Genomic DNA, 22,937 nt, shown 5'->3' on the forward strand with positions numbered 1-22,937 from the left:
CAGTGTCTTATATAGCACAGCAGATTCCGTTACAGTGTCTTATATAGTGCAGCATAGTCCGTTACAGTGTCTTATATAGAGCAGCAGATTCCGTTACAGCGTCTTATATAGCGCAACAGATTCCGTTACAGTGTCTTATATAGCGCAGCAGATTCCGTTACAGTGTCTTATATAGCGCAGCAGATTCCGTTACAGTTTCTTATATAGCGCAGCAGATTCCGTTACAGTTTCTTATATAGCGCAGCAGATTCCGTTACAGTGTCTTATATAGCGCAGCAGATTCCGTTAGTTTCTTATATAGCGCAGCATATTCCGTTACAGTGTCTTATATAGCGCAGCAGATTCCGTTACAGTGTCTTATATAGCGCAGCAGATTCCGTTACAGTGTCTTATATAGCGCAGCAGATTCCGTTACAGTTTCTTATATAGCGCAGCAGATTCCGTTACAGTGTCTTATATAGCGCAGCAGATTCCGTTACAGTTTCTTATATAGCGCAGCAGATTCCGTTACAGCGTCTTATATAGCGCAGTACATTCCGTTACAGCTTCTTATATAGCGCAGCAGATACCGTTACAGTGTCTTATATAGCGCAGCAGATTCCGTTACAGTGTCTTATATAGCGCAGCAGATTCCATTACAGTTTCTTATATAGCGCAGCAGATTCCGTTACAGTTTCTTATATAGCGCAGCAGATTCCGTTACAGTGTCTTATATAGCGTAGCAGATTCCGTTACAGTTTCTTATATAGCGCAGCAGATTCCGTTACAGTGTCTTATATAGCGCAGCAGATTCCGTTACAGTTTCTTATATAGCGCAGCAGATTCCGTTACAGTGTCTTATATAGCGCAGCAGATTCCGTTACAGTTTCTTATATAGCGCAGCAGATTCCGTTACAGTGTCTTATATAGCGCAGCAGATTCCGTTACAGTTTCTTATATAGCGCAGCAGATTCCGTTACAGTTTCTTATATAGCGCAGCAGATTCCGTTACAGTGTCTTATATAGCGCAGCAGATTCCGTTGCGCTTTACAATAGTAGACAGTGATAAAACAAACTGGGTAACAAAAGACAGACTTGGAGAGCGGAGGGCCCTGCTGCAAGCTTACAATCTATAGGGATATAGGAGGGAAACACAAGGACAGGCACCAGTAATAGCATAGCTTGTAGGTCCAGAAGGGAAGCTATATAATACATAAGTGCCTCAGAGGGTTATGTGTGTGGTATATAAATATAATAGGCTTGCCTGAAGAGGTGAGTTTTCAGGGAACACTTGAAAGTTTGGAGACTGGTGGAGAGTCTTATTGTGCGTGGAAGGGCATTCCATAGGATGGGAGCAGCCCGATGACAGTCCTGTAATAGTGAATGGGAGCTGGTGATCCGTGCAGAAGAGAGACGCAGATCTTGTGCAGAGCGGAGTGGCTGAGATGGGAGATATTATGTGATAAGTGCAGAGATATAAGCTGGTGCAGTATGGTTAATAGCTTTATATGTGAGTAGAAGTGTTTTATATTGAACATGGTAAAATAACAATAATGGAGGGGCTGGAAGAGCGGATCAGCAGACCATGAATGTCACTTATGGGGCCAGAGAATGACGGCAATTTGGGATCCCGGCCAAACTTGGACATTTTTTAAAGGGGCAATCATTTACATGGCAAAACCATGCCTTGTAAAAGGTTGCCCCTTTAAAAGAACATCAAAGTTTGGGCGGCATCCCGCACGGCCGCTGAATTCGGGTGCTTTTAGGGGAGATTATGATTTTCTCGGAAGGGGACAAATTCAGCCCTGTTTCAATTGTGGGGGGTTTGCGCATGCGTGTAATTGACGGCCCGTTTTCCGGGAGAGACTCGGAAAACACAGGTGTATCAGGGATACTCAGGGGCTGCACCCTCAGTACAAGGTGCATTAACATGGCTGTCTATTAGAGAGGGAGATCGCACCTCTTCCCCATGGATCTGTTGGGTGCAGGGTGAGCTGCGGTCCCTAGAGGAAGTCTGAGCCCCATAGCAGCTGCATCCACTGCACCCACCATAGTTACTGTAGACTAGGCTTGCAGTGACACTGCACCCACCATAGTTACTGTAGACTAGGCTTGCAGTGTCACTGCACCCACCATAGTTACTGAAGACTAGGCTTGCAGTGTCACTGCCCCCACCTCTCTCTCACTCTGCTGCCATCTCTGGCCACAGTGGAGCCGTCTCAGTACATTTTCTGGAAGCTGTGGGATTTCCCATACACATTAGCAGCCGTTGCAGCATTACTGTACAAATCGGAATCAGGCCCCGAGTTACAATAGGAACTACATGAAATGGCAGCGCCAGTAGTCACTACACACTATATAATTGTCAAACTAGTGATGTCAGTAAAGGGGCATACACACGTAGAGATCTGTGCTAAGCTATTTTGCTAAGCAATTTTGCTGGTGTCAAGATCTCCCATGGGGAGCACATACACATGCAGAGATTTGTGCTAAGTGATTTTGCTAAGCGATTTTGCTAAGCAATTTTGCTTAAGCAAAAATGTCAGGGTAATGGTTCAGAATAAGAGATTGTGATCAGTATCTCTCATTCTGAACACACAGAGAGATTTGCAGTCATTTGCTAAGCAATCTGCAATCTGACTAGATTGTGACTGCATGCACTGACTTAGTTAGCAAGAGATATTTAATCTCTCGGAGCATACACACGGAGAGATCTGTGCTTACTTTCTAAGCAATCTAGTCAGATTGCTTAGAAAATAGCACAAATTTGCTCCGTGTGTACACCCCTTAAGGTGCATATTTATGAAGATGTGTAGTGGGGCGCTTGGCACAGCTATTTGCTGCAATTCAGGGATAGGTGTATGAGGATATACCCATATGACTCGTGAGTCGTGTGTTATCGTGTGTCTGGATCTGAAATAAAGAAACTTCTGAAGCTGTGTCTAATGGCCCCCATACATCTACAGCCTCGATTCCAGAGTTCCTTATCCCCCTCCACCGCCACACTGATCTGTGATGTACAGGGGCCACACTACAACAGGGTTGCCGACTTTCATTACCCGTTCGGGGGGAGGGGTTTGACTGTGACGTCATTAAGACCCATTACGGGAAATAGTCTAAATCACTGATCTCCTTGGAGGGGGCAGGGACACGCAGCGTCCCCGCTGAGATACTGGGACGCGTGTGCGTGTGAGACGCACGTGCGTCCCAGTTCAGTGTAGCCCCTGCCGCCGGTGCTCGCCAGCGGGGAGGGTCTGGCGAGCCCCGGCCAAGGATGGCAGGGGCTACATCTGTATAGTATCTCTTACTAACTGCTTTGCAGCTCATCTACATTTGGATATAAGTCATTTTAAAAGATTCCTCTCCGATGTAGCAGTACACACTCACGCTTCTAGCTACCACGTTCACAATCTCTTTTCACAATCTCTCCATATATGGAACTAGACACGCCCTTTGGGTGGAGCATGACACACCCCCTCAATGGGGCACTGTGCAAAATTTTTATACCAACTATAATCTCCCTGAAACTAGCTTTCAAAAGTAGGCAAGTATGCTTTAGTTAGATTGTATTTTCTGGTTGTATTGTACATTTCTGTTTGTTGCGACCAGTTCAATATCTCCTCAGATTATGGCAGGTGAGATAAAAAATGCTGAATTAGAAATGGACGTGTAAACAGTGACAATACCGAAACCTTACAATGGGCAATACAGAGAGAATAATCCCTTATGTACAGTTCTTAACCTACTTTAAGAACACCTCAGAACACTAAGGGCGGTATTTAATGAGGCTGATTCGCCATGTTTTTATGGCGATTTTGTGCTGTAAGGCGAATTTCTGACTAAAACGGTGAATCACCCTATTCAATGACCAGATGGCGAATACATTTCAAGGTTTTTCTCGCCATGATTCACCGAGTAGCAATCGCTATCTTTTTATGGTGAAGTGGAATGTGAACTTTTAAAATAAAGTGTTTTGTTTTTTACAATTGGTGTAAAAAATTCTGGAATTTTATTCTGAGGAGGGGCATGCTATTTTTATTCATGTGCTGTAAGCACATGAATATATATTTAATTGTAAAAAAAATATATATATTTTTTTTTTACACAGAGCAGCCAGCAGGGGGCCGGAGCCGAGCCGCTCATTACATATTCATATATTCACTTAACCCGATCATTACATATTCATGATCGGGTGTAGTGAATATACGCGGTCCCCTGCTGGCACCCCCGGGGGGCAGCCTGTGCTGCCTGGCACCCGGGGAGCCTACCTCCCCCCCACAAACGTTCTGGGGCAGGCAGGGAGACTTCCATCTCCCTGCCTGCCACCGCCCTCAGGCTCCCTGCGGCGTTCGCCGCAGGAGCTCAAATTCGCCGGTTAGGGGCAGCGAGCCCCTGACTCGTTGAATACCGGAGCCGGCGAGGCTCCGGAACGCGGCGACCAGTGGCGAATGTGCAGCGAATCCTACATCGCCAAAATCCATATTGAATACCGCCCTATTACTGAACTGTGCCATTAATACAGCAAACAGGATATTTATTTTCTCTCCATTTGACTGTCAACCTTGCATTTATCGTTGTAATAAAACCAATTGTATTTAATCCTTTTACCCTTCGTTGTGTTATTATAGTAGTTTACTTTTCCCTATTGTTTATTCTGGCTGAGAACAATTCTCTGCCCGGTTGACTAATCTTATACAAAGAATACGATAGGGAGCATTTACTGCAGGTGAGGTCAGAGAACGTGCTGCACCCATTATTTCTCCTGTATTTCTGATTGACAAAAGAATGTATTGTGTGGCTGTGCTCCATCATTATTATAGCACATTTAACATCCTTCAATGGGGGTTATTCTGGTTCACTCGCAAAGGCACATTCAATGGGCAAAAGCCATGTGCGCTGCAGGTGGGGCAGATGTAACATGTGCAGAGAGATTTGCAAATTCCCGCCTGGGAAAGGTGCACCCCATCATCCCTATAGTACCTACTGCTACTAAGAACCAACAGGGGGTGCTTTACCACCATGGTGCGAACAAACAACCCGACAGCCGAGTTGACTTTCTTACGGGCTTTCTCAATCGCTGAGATGCCCACCGCTCCCGGCCAGTGGAAACGGGGAATAATCTCAGACCACACTAATCAGACACCCGGCCAGTGAGACCGCAAGGCTGCCAAATCCGACTTAATGCTCAGGATAAGGCCTATGCCCTTGACCCGGCCCATTTAATTCCCCCCCAGGTGAATGACCAGCCAGGCAGGACGACCCCACCGTCGCTCATGCCAGAACAGGAACTGCAGGAAATCCACCCAACACAGACCTCAGACTCCTATTAATTAAAGAATGGCCAATGAGCCATATTTGTCCAGGCGACTCCAGAGGAACTGAAAAAGAAGAGTCCCTACCATTAGTATAAGCACAACAAACAACATGAACTACTATAACAACCCATGTGAAGGAGAAAACTCAAAAACCTCCCGTGGACCGTAGGTTTGCCAATTGAATTAAGGCCCCCTTGGAGGAAAAAGTAAAAGCAACCTTCACACCCTCTATTTCTGAATGCTGCCCATTCAAAAACAGAAGGTAAATATAGTTTTAGGTCTGGCGCAACAGGCGCAACAGGCACAACTACAAGTTATCCAAATGTTGGACTTATAGGCGGATGACTTCCACCGCCCCAGTGCCTGGATCTCCATGGCAGAAGACCCAGACGCTGCAGCCTGTGTAGCTGACCCAATCCAAAAGGAATTGGTCCCATAATCAGTGAGGGGCCCTCAGTCGGCAGGCACCAGCAACTGAATGCCTCCCCTTGGAGGGCGGAGCCGCAAATACGACTGTGACAACCTCACCGGGTAGACCCTCACCTCACCAGGTAGACCCCCACCTCACTCTGTGCCTCTAAGGATACCCAACGTCCGCGTCTAGCCTGATCTGTCTTGGATCACGTAATTTAACAAAGCAAACATTCGCCCAGCGAGAGGACAAGATCCCTGTGTCCACCGAAGTTTTCTAATAGCAACTACAGTAATTCATTAACCCTAAATGACCCAAAAAGGCCAGGGGGAATGCCAACTGAAACAGTGAGGACTCATGGTGACTCTCCCACGCTCCCCAGGGCTCCCATCAAATCCCTCAGCAGCTTCAAATTGATGGGCAGTCGCGATTCCGCAGGTACCGGATTCACTCTGGCCCACCCCTTCATTGCTTTAGACAACACAAAGGACCGAGTTGGATCTTCCTGCCCTGTAAGCGAGCATGAAAAGCAATACCCGCAAGGGCAGCGGACATACTGTAGCTCCCTTCGACCTACCAGCCGTATAATGTTCCCAAAAAAATGCCCACAACCTGTCCTCAATAGACTCGCATTCCCAACCATACCTACTCAAAAAGGACGGGCAATCCCTCCAAGCCGCATCATAAGCCCGAGGCGTAGAAGACACCAAGTCGTTCCTGAAGACCAAACCCTTAAATCATCCCTGATATCCTGTGAAAGGTATACTGTATGGTGCTGCCTGACCACCCCAACCATCGCTCGTTCAGGCTTACGGCAGAAAACCCGACCCATGGGGGTGCATGCAAAATTGAAGGACCCCAGCAAAGACTGAACCTGCTTCAATCTCACCTAGTGCCTCCCCAAACAGTCCTCAATCAGGCCCAATAGTTTCTGCACCTTAGCACCTGGGAGGCGGCAACAGCCCACCTCAGTGTCAATCTCAATCCCCAAATAGCTAAGACAATGCGTGAGACCCTCCGTTTTATCCGCCGCATCAGGACCCCTAAGGACACATACACCCGTTTTTGCCGTTTCCAACATGTCACCACAGGGGCGCTGTCTCCGTGTCCCACCAACAGGAAGTCGTCCAAATAATGAACGACCCCCCCCCCCCCCCCCCACTGTCCCGATGCTACCTGTATGCACCAATCAAAAAATGAGCTAAACTTTTCAAAATAGGCGCAGGAGACAGAACGGCCCATCGGCAAACACCTATCCACAAAAAATTCCCCGCCAAATCTGAAACCCAGGAATCGCAAGGAATCAGGGTGTAACGAGAGGAGGTGGCAAGCTGACTCCAAGTCCACTTTTGCTATTAGTGCTCCGGAGCCACAACCCCTTACCAAAACAAGGGCCTCCTCAAAAGACCTGTACCTAACTCTGCAAACCGCCTCGGTGATGGCATCGTTCACCGAACCCCCCTGAGGGTGAGACAAATGTTGGATCAGACGGAACTTCCAAGGGGTGCTCTTAAGGACTACCCCCACCGGGTAAATGCACCACCGCAGAATAGGGGGCAGGGGATATGGGCCGCACATGCGTCCTAAACCAATTTCCGCATCCACCTTCTGCCAGGGGAAAATCTAGCCGACTTCAAGTTCCTAGATGATATCACATGAACTGCCCCCTCAATGGGCAAACGGAAGCCAAAACTGAAACCCTCAAACAAAAAACGAAAAGCCGCCCTGTCAGGGTACAAACAAAGCCACCTAACCAGCTCAGACAGGACTATTGAGGTACATCTCATGAAATAGAAACAAATATTCATTGACATTCGGATACTCCAGTGGCCTGGATTCCGCGTAACTCGCAGCAAACACCAAAAAAACCCTAAGCCACTGGTGAAAATTACGGAAAGCATTCTCCCCCATGCCGTCCGCCTTTTTAGCCTTTTCAAATGCCTGATGCATGTCCACATACTTGCCTTTCCTAATTTTTTTCTCTCACCCTCTTTCGTAGCCCCCTGGTGACTGCTATATTGGCACAGTGCACCATCTCTGTGAAGAGAGGGGGATCCGAGGGAGGAGGAGCCACAACCGGACCCTGAGCCCTATCCTTCTTATTAACCTTCACCACCTGATGCGCTATAATCCTAGCTAACTTGCTAACCAGACATCCCCAGAACTTCGTCGCCCGCAACGGCCAACCCGGAACCTGCTGAAACTCCTCCCGCTGTTGCTGACCTCAACTCTCTCCTCGACTCACGACTCCTCCACGCCAGAGCCGCCCCTGCCAATGTAGTTGCATCCGGCGGACACAAAACAGAGGGGGGATAGGAGAAACAACCACACTACCCACCTCCCCCACCACGTCGCCCAATGGCAACGGTGGAAGGGGTGGGGCTACAACTGTGGGGGACAGAGGAGGGAACAACCCAAATGATAGGGCTCTTATGTGGCCTCAGGCTTATGCTGCCCTCAGCCAGTTATGTTTTGTTCTAGAGAGATGAAGAATTATTGATGCAAGGAAATGGTCTAGTCAACTGTTATTGGTATTGTTTAAATATCCACATCCTGCGGCTCCTCCCCCCAAATAGCGCTATTGGCCGCCTAGCTAGGCCGCTAGGCATGCAGAGTAGCGACTGAGAGTAGGTCTCCCTAGTTGACATGGTCAGAGGGACGACACATGCAAAACGTCGCCATTAAAATTGTCGACATGGATAACGGTCAACATGAGTTTATAATGATTTTTTTTAAACCACCTTGTTCATTCTTTACCATCCCAGTGGGCATAGAGGGAGACTATAATAGTGCGCTGAGTGCAGCGAGGGGGCGCAGTACACTAAAACGGTGTCCATGCTGACCTATGTCGACATAGACAACAGCAAACCCTTAAAAATGTGCTTGTGTCGAAATTTTGACCATGCATGTTTACCCTTTTCAAGTGTAGACTTTCTGTCTGTTGACAAAAAGTGTGCGACCTGTTCACTGTCGACATGGACACTGTCGACCTAAAGATCCACACCTGATGACTTTATTACCTCTCGGCTACCTGTGCTGGGTACGATGCCTCTTCCTGTTCACCTTCTGTGCTTGCTGCAGTTCCCAGCCGTGTTCTAATCTCAGCGAGCAGAGATAATTATTGAATATACCCTGGGACACGACACAGAGAAGCTGTTTGGATATAAATATATTGACAGTAGACAGCAAAGCAGATCTAGGTTATATCCCAGGGCAAGGGAAATACACACCTGCATGTTAAAAGCAATTAAAGGAGTTATAAATTAAATGCAATGCAGCTACCCTACAGTATGTACCCCCCCCCCCCCCCCCCCCTACAGTATATCACACATTCTTTCTATTACCACCCCTTTCAAACCGCCACATCGACCCAGGTTATTACCAGGTAGCGAGTAGGTGTGAAAGGGTTCCCTTAAAAATATCCCAGGTACTGTAGCTTGCAGAGTTGGACACAGGAAAGACTGGGGTACCAAGGCAGTGTGAATGTATCCCATTTACAGGATGACAGTAGAACATTTCTTCTGCGCCCGTGAATGAATAACATGGGTCGGCATCTCGGTGTGAAAGTGGATTGGAAAAATCAGCCTGATTCTGACAGTTTAAAATTCAAATAGGGGAGCCCCACGAACTGCCACCAACTGCCATTCCAAACCCACTCACTGGGCTTTGGTGCGGCTCCCCTATTTGAATTTTAAACTGTGCTGTAGCCCCACCCCTGGAGCCGCCACTGGTCATCTGTGTCACAGCACAACAGTACATATTTAGAATGTCGCCACCAGAATAATACCCCTTTCACATTACAGCTGTAACACGGTATATTGCCGTTTTTTTAGTGCTTTAAAACGGTTCCAGCTGCAATGTGAAAGCTACATTGTCAATTTACCGGTTACAGAAAACCGGTATTTTGACACGTGTTAAAAGCAGGATCCTACACGTTTCTGAGCCGTTTTCCCTGCAGTCTGAACAGCTCAGAAACGGTATTTGCTACAAATGATAACTACACTTGATCCCCGCCCACAAGCAGGAAAAAAAACATTTAAAATGACATTGTATGGCTTTCTATGGGTGAAACGGGTTGAATCTGAAAGGTACAAAACGGTATTTAAACTGCAATATACCTTTACATCATGCAATATGAAAGGGGTTTAACTGGCTTTTGACCAGTTTTAAGACACGTTTAGAAAAACGGGTTGAAAGCAGGTTTTTGCAATGTGAAAGCAGTATAACATACTATATTTGAACAATGTCAACGTCAACTTTAAGTTGACAACCAATATATGTATATCCACTTTAAAAAAACATGTTGACATCTTCATATTGTCAACACCAGAATGTCAATAAAGTTGTATTGCTTATTTTTAGGACTAAGGTAAGGTTTAGAGTTAGGGCAAGGTTTAGGGTTAAGTTAAAAAAAAAAAAAAAAAAACAGTAAGTCGACATCATGACCATGTCAGCATTTTAATTTTGACATATTGGTTGTTAATGTTAAATCTATGTCGACATTCCAAACCTGTCAACATTCAGGTGTTGAGGTTTGTACCATATCCGTTGCCACATACATGTACAGATGTAAAATGAGTGCTTATGCAATATCTGTTACACGACACCCCTTATAAGTGCCCTGTGTACATTATTCCCTGCCAGAAACCGTATTCCGTTATCAGCCTCTACCCTGAGATTATATAAGATATAAAAGTGTAATTAGCCAGACGGTACAGCAAATCCCAAGGATGTAAACGTATATTGTGTTTCTTCCCTTATGAACAGATGGTGCTCCCAGTAAGAGATGGCCTCCGAAAACGCTGATGAACCAGCCAAAGCCTTGTCTCAGCAGGGGCTCAGGAGACGCGGCCCCTTCATAGCTGTGTGTTCGGGGTGTGATACTTACCGTATGTGCTTTTGCTACCAGATGCTTTTGTTTAGACAACACCTTGCGTGATATTTTTGTATATTGCTTACAGGGCATGTGAACGTATTGTAGGGAATCTGATATAACTTCATTTTAAAAATACATTCATACAAATACACTACCGACTCCATACACTGACATACTGGGCCTTATTTTGGTTCATTCTTTCTGACAAAATCCTTCTTAGATGGGCAAAACCATGTGCACTGCAGGGGGGGCAGGTGTTACTTGTGCAGAGAGAATTAGATTTGGGTGGGGTTTTGCTTCAAAGTGAGATCTATATTGCAGTGTAAAAATAAAGCAGTCAGTATTTTCCCTGCACAGAAACAAAATTACTTACCCAAATCTAACTCTCTCTGCACATGTTACATCTGCCCCCCTGCAGTGCACATGGTTTTGTCCATCTAAGAAGGATTTTGTCAGAAAGAATGAACCAAAATAAGGCCCAATATACGCGCTACTGCTCCGGAGCATAAAAAATCTTCAAAACAAAAGCATCGGCTGTCCGGAGTGGGTCAGTGACGGCTTTGCTTAACCCTTTGAGTGCCAACAATGCTGTGAGAGATCCTCAAAATATCCGCTAAAAAAGCCAGCGCCGCCCACAGCGACTGAACTTTTTTTGGGTGCAATATATATATATATATTTTTTTTTAACTTTCTTTTATTGAAGTGTAAAAGAACATATCAACACAGGGAAATCATGTACATAAGTGAAGAGTTTATTCAATAAAGTGTTAAATACGGACAATGTGGCGTCAAGTACAGATGGAGTGCCTCTCAGCCAGTGCTGGGGCTCGGCAGAACGCCCCCTGCTGGTGATCGCAGGTGGAGTGACACTCCATCTGACTGGGACATGCGAGCATCTTACACGCACGCACATCCCAGTTTTTGGGCGTCGGGGGGACCGGAACCCTGCCCGTCTCCGCTTCAGGGAGATGGGCAGGGTTAGGGGGGAGGGTGTTGGGGAGGTGGCGGGGACTGACGATAATCTCCATCAAAAGGGAACGCGTAAACTGGCTGTTGGCGGCCAGACCCTCAGCTGAATGAGCCCAGCTCCATCTGTATGTCCTGTGTAGGATATTTAGGAACAATTCTGTATATGAGGTTGTAGGAACTAACTTAATGGAGATTTCAGTAGCCTTCAATAATGTTTTGGTGCCCAGGAAGTGAAGATGATCTGTCTATTGTGTCATCCCCGTCCTCAGACCGTCATGTTGTAGGGGGGTGTGGAGGAAAGAGTAGTGGACTGAAATTGCTTTAAAATGAGTATTTTCCCGTCGTATTAAAGCATCTAAGGGATTATTATAACCAGTCGGGCAGAGCACCCTGGAAAGACCAGCCCCATAATGTTGAGCCTGGGGGTATGCTAGGGAAAGGGTTGCAGAATTGGGAGTTTTTCAACAGCTTGTGTAAACGTCAATGGTTTTTTAGTCTCCCTAATAACAAAGCCTCCTAAAGTATTAATCCCATGGCGTCTCCATAATATAAATGGGTGATGTTCATTCAGTGGCGTAACAGAAAATTTTGCTCCCCCCCGCTGGGAGCTGGCAGGGGGGTCCGTGCGGCGCGGGGGTACCTGTGGTCAGGGACTCGGGAGAGCCTGAAGGTCCCTGCGGCGCTGATTATGAGTTGCCGGGGTCCCTGCAGCGAAGTGGAAATACTGCGCTACCGCCGTGCGGCGGTGCGGGAAGCACTTCTGACTCTGAAAACACTGGGCGCATGCTGATTGGCTGAATCTCAGCCAATCAGTGTGCGGCCGCGGCCAGTGTTTTCAAAGTTAGAAGCGCTTCCAGCGCCGCCGCACGGCGGTAGCGCAGTATTTCCACTTCGCTGCAGGGACCCCGGCAACTCATAATCAGCGCCGCAGGGACCTTCAGGCTCTCCCGAGTCCCTGACCACAGGTACCCCCGCACCGCACGGACCCCCCTGCCAGCTCCCCGCTGCACCCACAAGCAGTGGGGAGCTGGCGAAGAAACAACAGCGCCCGCAGACCCCCGGCGCCTCCCTGCCACCGCGAGGGCTGCGGCCCTTTAGTTACGCCACTGTGTTCATTGCCATCCTGAAATCTTGGTTTCAAAATAAAGGGAAGGAAGAGAGAGACATACGGATTAAGGGCGGGATGTATTAATATACATCGCCGCCCTTCGCCTGACAGCCGCCGCGATGCTGCCGCATACTGTATGTACTAACATATGCGGCTAGCATCGGGTTGCGGCGACGGAGACCCCCACGATACCTGTAATGTGGTGTGCGGGGTCACATCCTGTCGGCAGCCAGTGTCCCCCTGCGTCTCCTCCTCCCCCCTGCAGCCGGATGTTCTCCCGGCTGTGACACCTGCTGGGGGAGGAGGAGATCAAAGGAGGATGGGAGGGGGGGGGCCGCGCGGACGGCGGACAGCGATAGAAGCCCATAGGCTTCTATAGGGTATCGCCACCCTGAGGGTGGCGATACCCTGCCAGGCGAAGACGGGGCGGACGGGTATTGGTACATAGGAAAATGCGGTAAATCCCCCCGTTTTACCGCATTTTCCCTTTAGTACATCCCGCCCCAAGCCTCTGGTCATAACTCATGAGCAATGGATTATTTTGTATATTTTATTTGGTATTTCCTCATCATGTCAATGTAAAAATACAATTAACCTATCACCTATTAAAAAAGTAGATTCTAATGTAGGGTTGGACTACATATCCTTTCCTTGTATCCAATCTCTATTTTGTTGCCATTTTATCTGATCAATCCTAGCCCTTTAACATTCCAGATAAACATGCGTATGATCCTATTCATTTCTATTGTGTCTCGTTTGGTCAATAAAATCGGGAGCAAATGTAATGGGTATACTGTAGAATTCTGGGGAAGAGGATCATATTAACCACGTTTTCAGATACCGCCATCTATGAGTGTCGTCATCCATGCGCTGAATAATATTTTTCAAGTTGAGATCATATAAAAAAAAAACTTGATTTGAGTGTATTTGTATTTATTTATACGATAAAAAACAGTTGCTGTGAGCGGCGCTGGCATTATTAGCGGATATTTTGAAGATTTCTCACAGCGACATTGACGCTCAAAGGGTTAAACAGGTTCAAATCTTTTTCAACTGGCCAAAGTTTCTGAACAACTGTATTCCCTTTGAGTCACATTAATATACACTGGATTACAGCTCCCTCGGGGCCGGATTCCGAGTTGGTCACAAAAACAAAATCTTTATGGACAAAACCATGCTGCACTGCAGGTGGAGTCCAGTTGGCAGTGGCCAGATCCTGTTCTGCAGGATCCGGCCATACCACTGCGTGTGACCCCACACAGGTTTCTTGCTGCCAAGCAGGTCGGCTAAACGGGACCCGCTTGGTCGTTACGTGTGGCCCCAACCTTAGGCAAGTTTGTGGGGGGTTTTAGCACTCACAATAAATTGCCATATAACACCCCCAGACGCCTACCTCCAGTCAATCACCTCGCAAACGGCTAGCGATCAAAAAAAGTAGCAGGAGTTCATTGCTGCCAGTCTACTCGCGCACCTGCAGTCCGTGCGCATCAACAGTCTATCCATAATCCATGCATGGTTTGGTCCATTTGAGAAAGATGTTGCATTTGCCATCTGAATGAGGCTCCATAATCAAATGTCATCAGATTGTAAATCAGATTTATTACAGGACAAAATAGGGCACCTTTGCCCATGCATTAAGACTGTAACCACCAGCAAACACCCCACCTGTAATAGGTGCCATAGGCGGCTAAGTGGGACGATGGAGAGCGGCACGTGTTGCACCGGGTAGGAGAAATTTGGTTGGTTCCATAAATATCCCCAGAACATAACATCATCTTTTGATTGTATGTATAACATATATTTCATGTAAGTCTGTAATGTCCAGTAAGATTCAGCAATGTCTTATTCTTTTGTACACCTGTATATAATCTGTATACTGTATGTGAATGTTTATAGTAATTGTTTAGTATGATGCACTATGAAGTTTAGGCTCTGAAGCCATTTAAATGCTTTTTCAATAAAAGTTATCTCTGTTAATGTCAATAACGTCCGCCTACTGTAGTCTTAATGCCCATCCCATTCAAGTCAACTCAACAATACTGACAATGAGCAAGCATCGAAAGACAGGGAAGCAGGAGGTCTGGAGTAAAAGGTGGTGGTAGAGGTGTTCGGGCCCCGTCTTATGGTGCGATTATCGCGTGTAATTTGATATTTTTAGTATCTTTTCAGGTTTAGACACTAGGGGGAATTAGTATTATGCTGGTGGGGGGAGGTTCGAATTGTGGGGATAGGTTTAGGCATCAAGAAGGGAAAGGGGAGATAGTATTTTTTTTTTTAGTAATTTAAAGAATTTAGACTATTTTGTGATACATCATCTATATCTATCTATCTATCTATCTATCTTGTGTCCATGAGCAGTGGTGGCTCCTACCTATTTGGGGGAGGGGGGCTGCCTCTGGCCGCAGGCACCCCCTGTCGCTGACGCTGCTTTCCTCCCATCCCCAGTGCCTGTCCTATGATGACAGGCGCCGGGACCAGGGGCAAACGCAGGATTTTCAGAAGGGGGTTTCCAGAGGGGCGGAGCAAAGCACGGAGATGGACACTTAGGTGACCCAGTATATGCCCGGTCAGTTAAAGTATTATCGATAGACCAAATGTATATAAATAATAAAATATATATATATGTGTGTATGTGTATATATATATATATATATATATATATATATATATAAATCCAGTAATATAGAGCGCACTCACCAGACTTTTTCCAGAATTCTTTTTAAAAGCACAAAACTTTAATGATCCATTTTAAACGTGGTCGACGTTTCGGGTCCACAGCTGACCCTTTTTCAAGACACTGCAACCAGTTCTACCACAAGAACAGCATAAAATCACTTGGTCACCCTGTGCCTGCTAAATACCCCCAGGCAGCCTCCCACAATGCGCTAACAGCCAATCACAATCATAATTAAATATCTATTTCATATGTGCAAGGGCGCGTTACCTGAATAGCAAAGTTACAGCCAGTCAATGTAGTTCAGAGCGCCGGGTGACACGCCAGACCCAGCGTGCATTCCACAGCATCCAGAAGTGATGTCATCACTATCCGTCCATACTTTGTATGCGTTCCAGCGCATCTGAAAGCTAGTGGACGAAACTTCCGCTTTGCGGTTCACGTGCGTTCCACTAGCGCTATCTGATTCAAAGAGAAAGGAATGTGTGCATTTACTCATTGCACTATGAGAAACATTAAGGCAGGAGATGGCTATCGACTATAAAGCAGGCACAGAAGACCAGTGCATATACAAAACAAACATATATAAACAAAACAATCTAAAAAAGTGGAAAGCGTCACCCCCCACCCGGTGGGAGAAATTAACCCCCTCCGTTGCAGAGGCACGCATACCACCATCAGAGGCGCATCCCTACACTGATGCGCCTCTGGTGGTGGTATGCGTGCCTCTGCAACAGCAGTGTAGACCCCTGGGCATAGCAATGTATTGGGTCACCTACTGATCCTCCAGTGGTAGGGGTGGGGGAAGCTTTGATGTCCCGCGGGTGGTAGGGGGTATTATATCAACCGCTCAGCATCTACAGCCTGGATCAGTGGTTTCCACTAATTACCCCTTTACTGCACAGATGGTGGGAGATGAGAAGGGGGCATTGGGCTGAATAAAGGGGCCCTGATACATAACTTCCAGGGTGGTAGAGGATGTTTAATACGCAGAGGAGGGGTGTATAGTGGAGTGGGCTTATTATTCATAATTTTCTGGTGGGAGGACAGCTTGCTTGACTGCAGATATCTCCAGTTTCCGGAAATAGATTTCTTAGATTTTAATGGAATAAAAAACTAGAGAATCCCACCTACCAAATGTTATTGAGGACTAGGGGATCAGAGTTCAGGAGGCAGAGCAATCTGCCAACGACTATATAAAACTACATACCAGGTGTGTGGAGCTGGAGTAGTAACCAGCTGCTGAAAGGCTGATATCTCTGGTTCTGGGAACAGTAGAGACAAGCTACTAGTGTCCATCAAAGGAGGAGAGTCCCAGATTTTGGAATCTATCCTCAGAAAAACTCTAAGTCAGACGGAACCTGAAAGACTGGGAAGAGCAATTAACAGGCTTGGATGGGGACCACTATTTTGAAGTCAGATATCTCCGGTTCCCAATGGCCGATTTTTAAAATTCTTGTACCCATGGAAAGAGGGGACCCTCAGCTTTCAGCCTAGGGTCCTTAGACTCCTGGGGGGGGGGGTTTCTGGGTACTCAGAAACCCCCCCCCCCCCTGCGTGCGCTACTGGGGACTGGTGCATGCGCAGTACAAACATATGTACTGCGCATGTGGCCAGCTTCTATGGGCTGTTTCTGCAACAGCCCACAGATGGAATCTTGGTCCCGGCGCCTGTACAATATAAATGACAGGCACCGGGACCAGCGCGTGCGCAGTACCGATATACAGTAGGTACTGCGCATGCGCAATTGCCGATTTGCCCGGCAGCCTGCAGAAAAGTGTCCTGGAGGGAGGAAACACCTCCCAATGAGACTGCCTTGGCGACTGGCAGGTCAGATTTCCAATAGGAAGTCACTGCCAGTCACAGTGAAGCCAGTGCAGTCTCACAGACTGCATCTGGCTACACACAGTGGCGGATTTTACCTGAGGGGGGGCTGCAGACCTGCAGCCCATAGGTAAAAACCGCCACTGTCCATGAGTCTCCAAAACACTGCCATCTGCTGGCAGAGATTGAAACTACATCTTTTTCTCACACATGCACAAACACAGTCGGTAGCAGACTAGCTTTCGAAGCGTTTGCTTCGAGCGGGCTTATTAGATAATGTACAATAATGTTTATTTACAAGTTTGTAAAATACAAGGGGGATAAAACACATTTGCACCTCCCCATTTCCTATTAATACAACACCTCTTACATATACAGTAAGACCTGACCACACATTACTAATCCCATTCTTCTGTTTTTTAGAGAAAACAATGTAAAAAAAATGACATGTACTGTATTAGCCATAATTTTACCCCTCTAAATACATCATTACAAATCATTTATCGGGAGGGGTGCACCAGGAATACACAGAAATAATGCAGAGGAATGTTGTCTGACAGCTGTGTCCTGGACTTGTTGTGCTCTGTGGATGTTTTTATGCATTATTATAAATAAAGTCCTGCACAGAAAAGCATCTAATAAGCCAACAGAAGATATTTAGTGAAATAAAGCACCAGTCTGCGAATGTTGTGACCTTCTGTGCAGGAATCCTCGCTGGCAGTTTTGCATCTTCCATGTCTGAGTATGTTACAGCGCACACTGGGGCTAATTGCTTCTAAATAAAGGCAGCAGTTTGCATGCAGAATCTGTTTATCTCATCTGGGAACAGGCAAACAAATATATCCCAATTCCTGAGTGCTAGGCAAGAGTTTACCATTATAAAATATGTACAGTATCAGCAGAAATAAGATGCACATATTGGGCCAGATGTACTAAGCTTCAAAAGTGATAAAATGGAGAGTGATAAACAACCAGCCAATCAGATGTTGCCTGACATTTTTCAAACACAGTCTGTGGCATGGCAGGCAGGAGTTGATTGGCTGGCTGTTTATCACTCTCCATTTTATCTCTTTTGAAGCTTAGTACATCTGGCCCATTCTGAGAAACCAGAGCACTAGGACACTATCAGACTGGGTAAGTTAGGGTTTGATTCAGACCAGGGTTGCCTACCCTCCTGGGATGGTCTACCATCTGGCCCTCAGGAAAGGTGGGCAACCCTTCTGGATACCGCTGCACCTTACAGCATCTGCCCTGTAGCAGCGTTCAAATTACCTCGATTTGCAGGTTTTTTTGGGGGGGAGGGGTGGAGCAAAATATGCAAATTGCTACATTTTTGTCCGTCCCCACCTTGAAGACCCGGGATTTGCCATACAGGGGGTGGAGCTTGATGTGTACATCAAGTCCCACCCCCAGAAGTGCTGCTGACAGTGTCCTCTTATAAAGTAGGCAAGTACAGTGCAGTGCAGTACATTTCTTGCTCCCAAGTTGTAGCTGTTATGCTTGTCCTCACTGTGAAGTGCAGAACAGTATTGTGTGGTCTGCAGGCCACAGCTGACTGATCAGCACTCTACTCAGAGCAAGGAAATAACCCGGGTCTACAGTTTTAAATGCACAATAACCTGGGTCTGACCCGTGTATAACCCTTCTTTTTTCCTGGGTTGAAATACTGAGTTATTCGACCTGGGTTATTGACTGTGATGGCTTCACATCGCACTATGACCCAGGTCGAATCAGCAATAACCCAGGTCTGACCAGGGTTATTTATGCAATGTGATAGGGGTACTAGGGTCTGATTCAGATTCGCAGTTTTTCGGGGTAAATATGCAATTCAAGTCTTTTAGTTCCCTCCTCAAAGACCCACAAATTGCAGCATTTGCAGTACTGGGGGGGGGGGGGGGGGGGGGTTTGCAATACTTGGGGCGGGGTTTGATGAAGTCTACAGTGCTGCTGACAGTGCTGGCTTCTCCCGGAGAGGAGATTTTAAAAGTAGGCAACCCTGATTCAGACCTGTCCGATATGCTGCTTATACTCGCACCCTAGCAGTGGCGGATTCAGGGGGGGGCACCCGGGCACGTGCCCCCCCTGTCATTAATTTTGTAGCTGAGAACCAGGGCTTTCCAACGAGCCCAGCCCCGTGTCTCTAGCCTTCCGGGAACCGGAGATATCGCCTGGCAAAGCTGTAACGTTTTTTTCCCCATAGGATAATATGGGACCCGTCAATTCCGACCCCCCACCCGGTTCCGGCGGCTGCCAGTTCCCTCCCTGGCATCGCAGAAGCTTGTGGTTGACCTCATTCCATTCCAAATCGCTGGGCCTTCAATATGATACCAGGCTGGTCCATATCGGTCAATCGGTTTCAGAGATATTGCATGTAAATCAATTTTTTTATTTTTGAAATGTAATTTCATGGCTGTTCATGTTCTTTGAGGGCAGATTACTCTGGAACCAAACGTTCCAGTTTCACTGGACCAAAATCATTCAAAGCCCACTCAAAAGTTCTTCAATATGATATTTGTCTCATGTAAATGGATCAGTTGGTTCCGAAGATATAGCCGGTTAAATTAGATAACTGGTTAAAGGGGGGAAGAGGTGGTTTTCTCTCCCCCTCACACCAGAAAATGCAGGGACTAGGCTGGTGTAAAAGGGGCCAACCTGGGAATGCATTTTCTGGTGTGAAAGGGGTATTATTTCAAATAGCCGGGACCTGCAGTGCTCTGAATACAGCCAGGCTCTGCCACTGTCAGTGGCTATCACTTCTGCCTGGCGGCAGCTGTCCCCGTTTACCGCGAGCATGTATTCCCCCTTGGCAATGAGCATGTAATCCCACATGGCAACAAGCATGGAACCTCTGGCAATGAGCATGGAACCCTTGGCAATGAGCATGTAGATAAGCAGCACTTATGTAGCATAATTTTTAATGGGCATTATGGTGTTTGGCATAATACATAATGGACATAATAGCGTGTAACTTAACGTGTAATGGACATTATGGTGTAAATGTTTAATGCGCGCCTTTGGCGCACAATGTCCCTGTTTATGAAGCGTATTGTGAATTTTGGCTTAATCTGTGTGGCATTATGTGAATTCTGGCTCAATCCATGTGGCATTATGTGAATTCTGGCTCAATCCATGTGGCATTATGTGAATTTTGTCTCAATCCATTTGGCATTATGTGAATTTTGTCTCAATCCGTGTGGCATTATGTAAATTCTGGCTCAATCCGTGTGGCATTATGTGAATTTTGGCTTATTCCATTTGGCATCATGTGTAAGGGGCAAGTATAATGGGGTGTAGTATTTTGTTGCATAATGTGTAGAAGTTGTATATGGTGTTGTACACTACACTCAAGGACACGCCCCCTGTTGAGTGGCCACACCCCCTTTTCTGGAGCGCGCCTTCGGCGCGCGCACAATTACATCCTTCACATTTGTCGCCATGGTGGGCCTGCGTACTTTAACTGCCAGGGCCTATTTTTAGTCCCATTCCCACCCTCTCTCTGCAGCTCTCTTAGCATGTACACTGGCACCACTAACACTGCCCCTCCCCGACCTAAATCCTCTTTTATCATGGTGCCCCCCCTGTCATTTTATCCTGGATCCGCCCCTGCACCCTAGCGAACAGGTCAGCGCCCCCCTGCCAACCCGCTCAATGGTCGTCCTCCACTGCCGCCATCGCCAATCATCGAATGATTGCTCTCCCTTTCGGAAATAAAACTCAGTCTCCTAAAGGGGTGCGAGCTGAAGTCATGTGACTTACAGAGTAAGAAGTGAGCATCATTAACGGCGCGCAAATGTACCGTTAAAGCAGCGTTAAATAGACATATTTGCCGCGAATGTAAGAGAATCTCCCCCTCAATGTCATTCTAAACCTGCTGGTGTGTCCATTGGTATGTACCACAGATTGAGTAACTAGGATTTTATTGATTGTAGAGTAAGAGATGGTCAAATGATGCTTTCAGAACAGAACGGTGCATTTCTAATGAATAAATGAATGCATTAGTTCTATAAAACACCCATTGCATACTAATAACGGTGTCGTTCTTGTGGTCAGTGATGATACTCAACCAGCGGTTTTTCCAATGATTATTTTTAGACCCTGAGTTTATTATTGTATCTCCTTACTAAAGGGCCTTATTCTACTTCACTCTTTCTGACAAAATCCTTCTTACAGTAGATGGACAAAACCATGTGCACTGCAGGGGGGCAGATGTAAAATGTGCAGAGAGAATTAGATTTGGGTGAGTTATTTTGTTTCTGTGCAGGTTAAATACTGGCTGCATTATGTTTACACTGCAATATAGATCTCACTTTGAAGTAAAACCCCACCCAAATCTAATTCTCTCTGCACATGTTACATCTGCCCCACCTACAGTGCACATGGTTTTGTCCATCTAAGAAGGATTTTGTCAGAAAGAGTGAACTAGAAGAACCCCCTTTGTTTCAATGAACTATTAGAATGTACAGTATATACTCAGGAGGTACGACTGTGGAAATGCTTACTAGGAACATTGTTTAATATTCTCTGGACACAGTTTTTTTATTGATTTTTTTTTTTTTTTGTGCATGGTCCTATTCGGATTAATGTATTTATTGATTAATGTGCTACAGTATATTGATTTATGTGTTTTGGAATTATTAATAAACTAGTTTATAAAATATAGATAAGCAAGCCACTGTTATATGTTTTATTTATATGTTTTAGAGAATTTATGGGCCATCGGAAAGATGCATATTGCAGTGTTAGTGAAATTTAACATGCAGATGAACAGTGGGCCTTTATTCAGATCTGATCGCACTACAAATTTGTTCTCAAAATGTGCAAAACCATGTGCACTGCAGGTGGGGCAGATGTAACATGTGCAGAGAGAGTTACATTTGGGCTGGTGTGCTGAAACTGAAATCTTAATCGCAGTGTTAAAATAATGCAGCCAGTATTTACCCTGCACAGAAACAAAATAACTCACACAAATCTAACTCTCTCTATACATGTTACATCTGCCCCACCTGCAGTGCACATGGTTTTGCCCATTTTGAGAACAAGTTTGTACTGCGATCAGATCTGAATAAGGGCTAGTCTGTGGGCCTGATTTCTGCTTTGTTAGCAAAACAAAAACGCCCAAAAATGGGCACTACAGGTGGGACAGAGAGATTTAGATTTGGGTGGGGTGTGTTCAAACTGAAATCCGCATTTGCAGTGTAATAAATAAAGCTAACCTCTGTGGGCTGCATGCAAAAGCAGCCAGTATTTACCCTGCAGAGAAATAATATAAATGTAGTGAAATGGTTTGTTCCAGACACAAAATGACTTGCTTTTTATTTCACTGAACCTGGCCCTGGATCCCATCTGTAATAAGCTCGAATGCAAATGAACAGAAGTCGGTTCAGAATGAAGTCAGATTCTCTTTTTCCGACAGCATAAAGTATTATATCCATCGCTGAGTAATAGCAAAGTAGCTGTTGGCTGAAAATATGCAGCCAGACCAATTTTTCCCTTAACGCGTTTCTCCATTAATGTTGGTGGTTTCAGCAGACAGAGAATCCAGTCAGTACTTAAAATCAAAGCAACCAATTTGTCATGAGTAGCGCAAGGCTCACAGGCACAAATTACAGTAATGCTCAGTAATTCGCCTACTGGTCAGCCTATTGCTCAACTTAGGTTGTTACGGTTCCCTATACATCTCGCACTGTTTCCTCGCTTTAGTTTGTACACAACTAAGTGATTCTTAGGGATTTTTTTCAAGTGAGTCTATAATACAGTCTATCTACTCCTATGACATTTTA

At 46.1% G+C, this 22,937-nt stretch overlaps 1 protein-coding gene across 1 annotated transcript in view; it reads left to right on the plus strand.

Moving 5' to 3' along the window:
* Positions 1–10,753, plus strand: part of LOC146059234 (uncharacterized protein C11orf97 homolog) — a 29,861-nt gene extending 19,108 nt beyond the window's left edge. The window contains exon 5 of the mRNA XM_083171341.1: positions 10,474–10,753. Within this exon, the coding sequence (XP_083027467.1) occupies positions 10,474–10,568 (95 nt within the window). The 3' untranslated portion in view covers positions 10,569–10,753. The remainder of the gene's footprint in view (positions 1–10,473) is intronic.
* Positions 10,754–22,937: the final 12,184 nt, after the last annotated feature.

Source organism: Crinia signifera, chromosome 2, assembly GCF_055691185.1.
Source record: "Crinia signifera chromosome 2, ASM5569118v1, whole genome shotgun sequence".
Classification (NCBI taxonomy): Eukaryota; Metazoa; Chordata; class Amphibia; order Anura; family Myobatrachidae; genus Crinia; species Crinia signifera.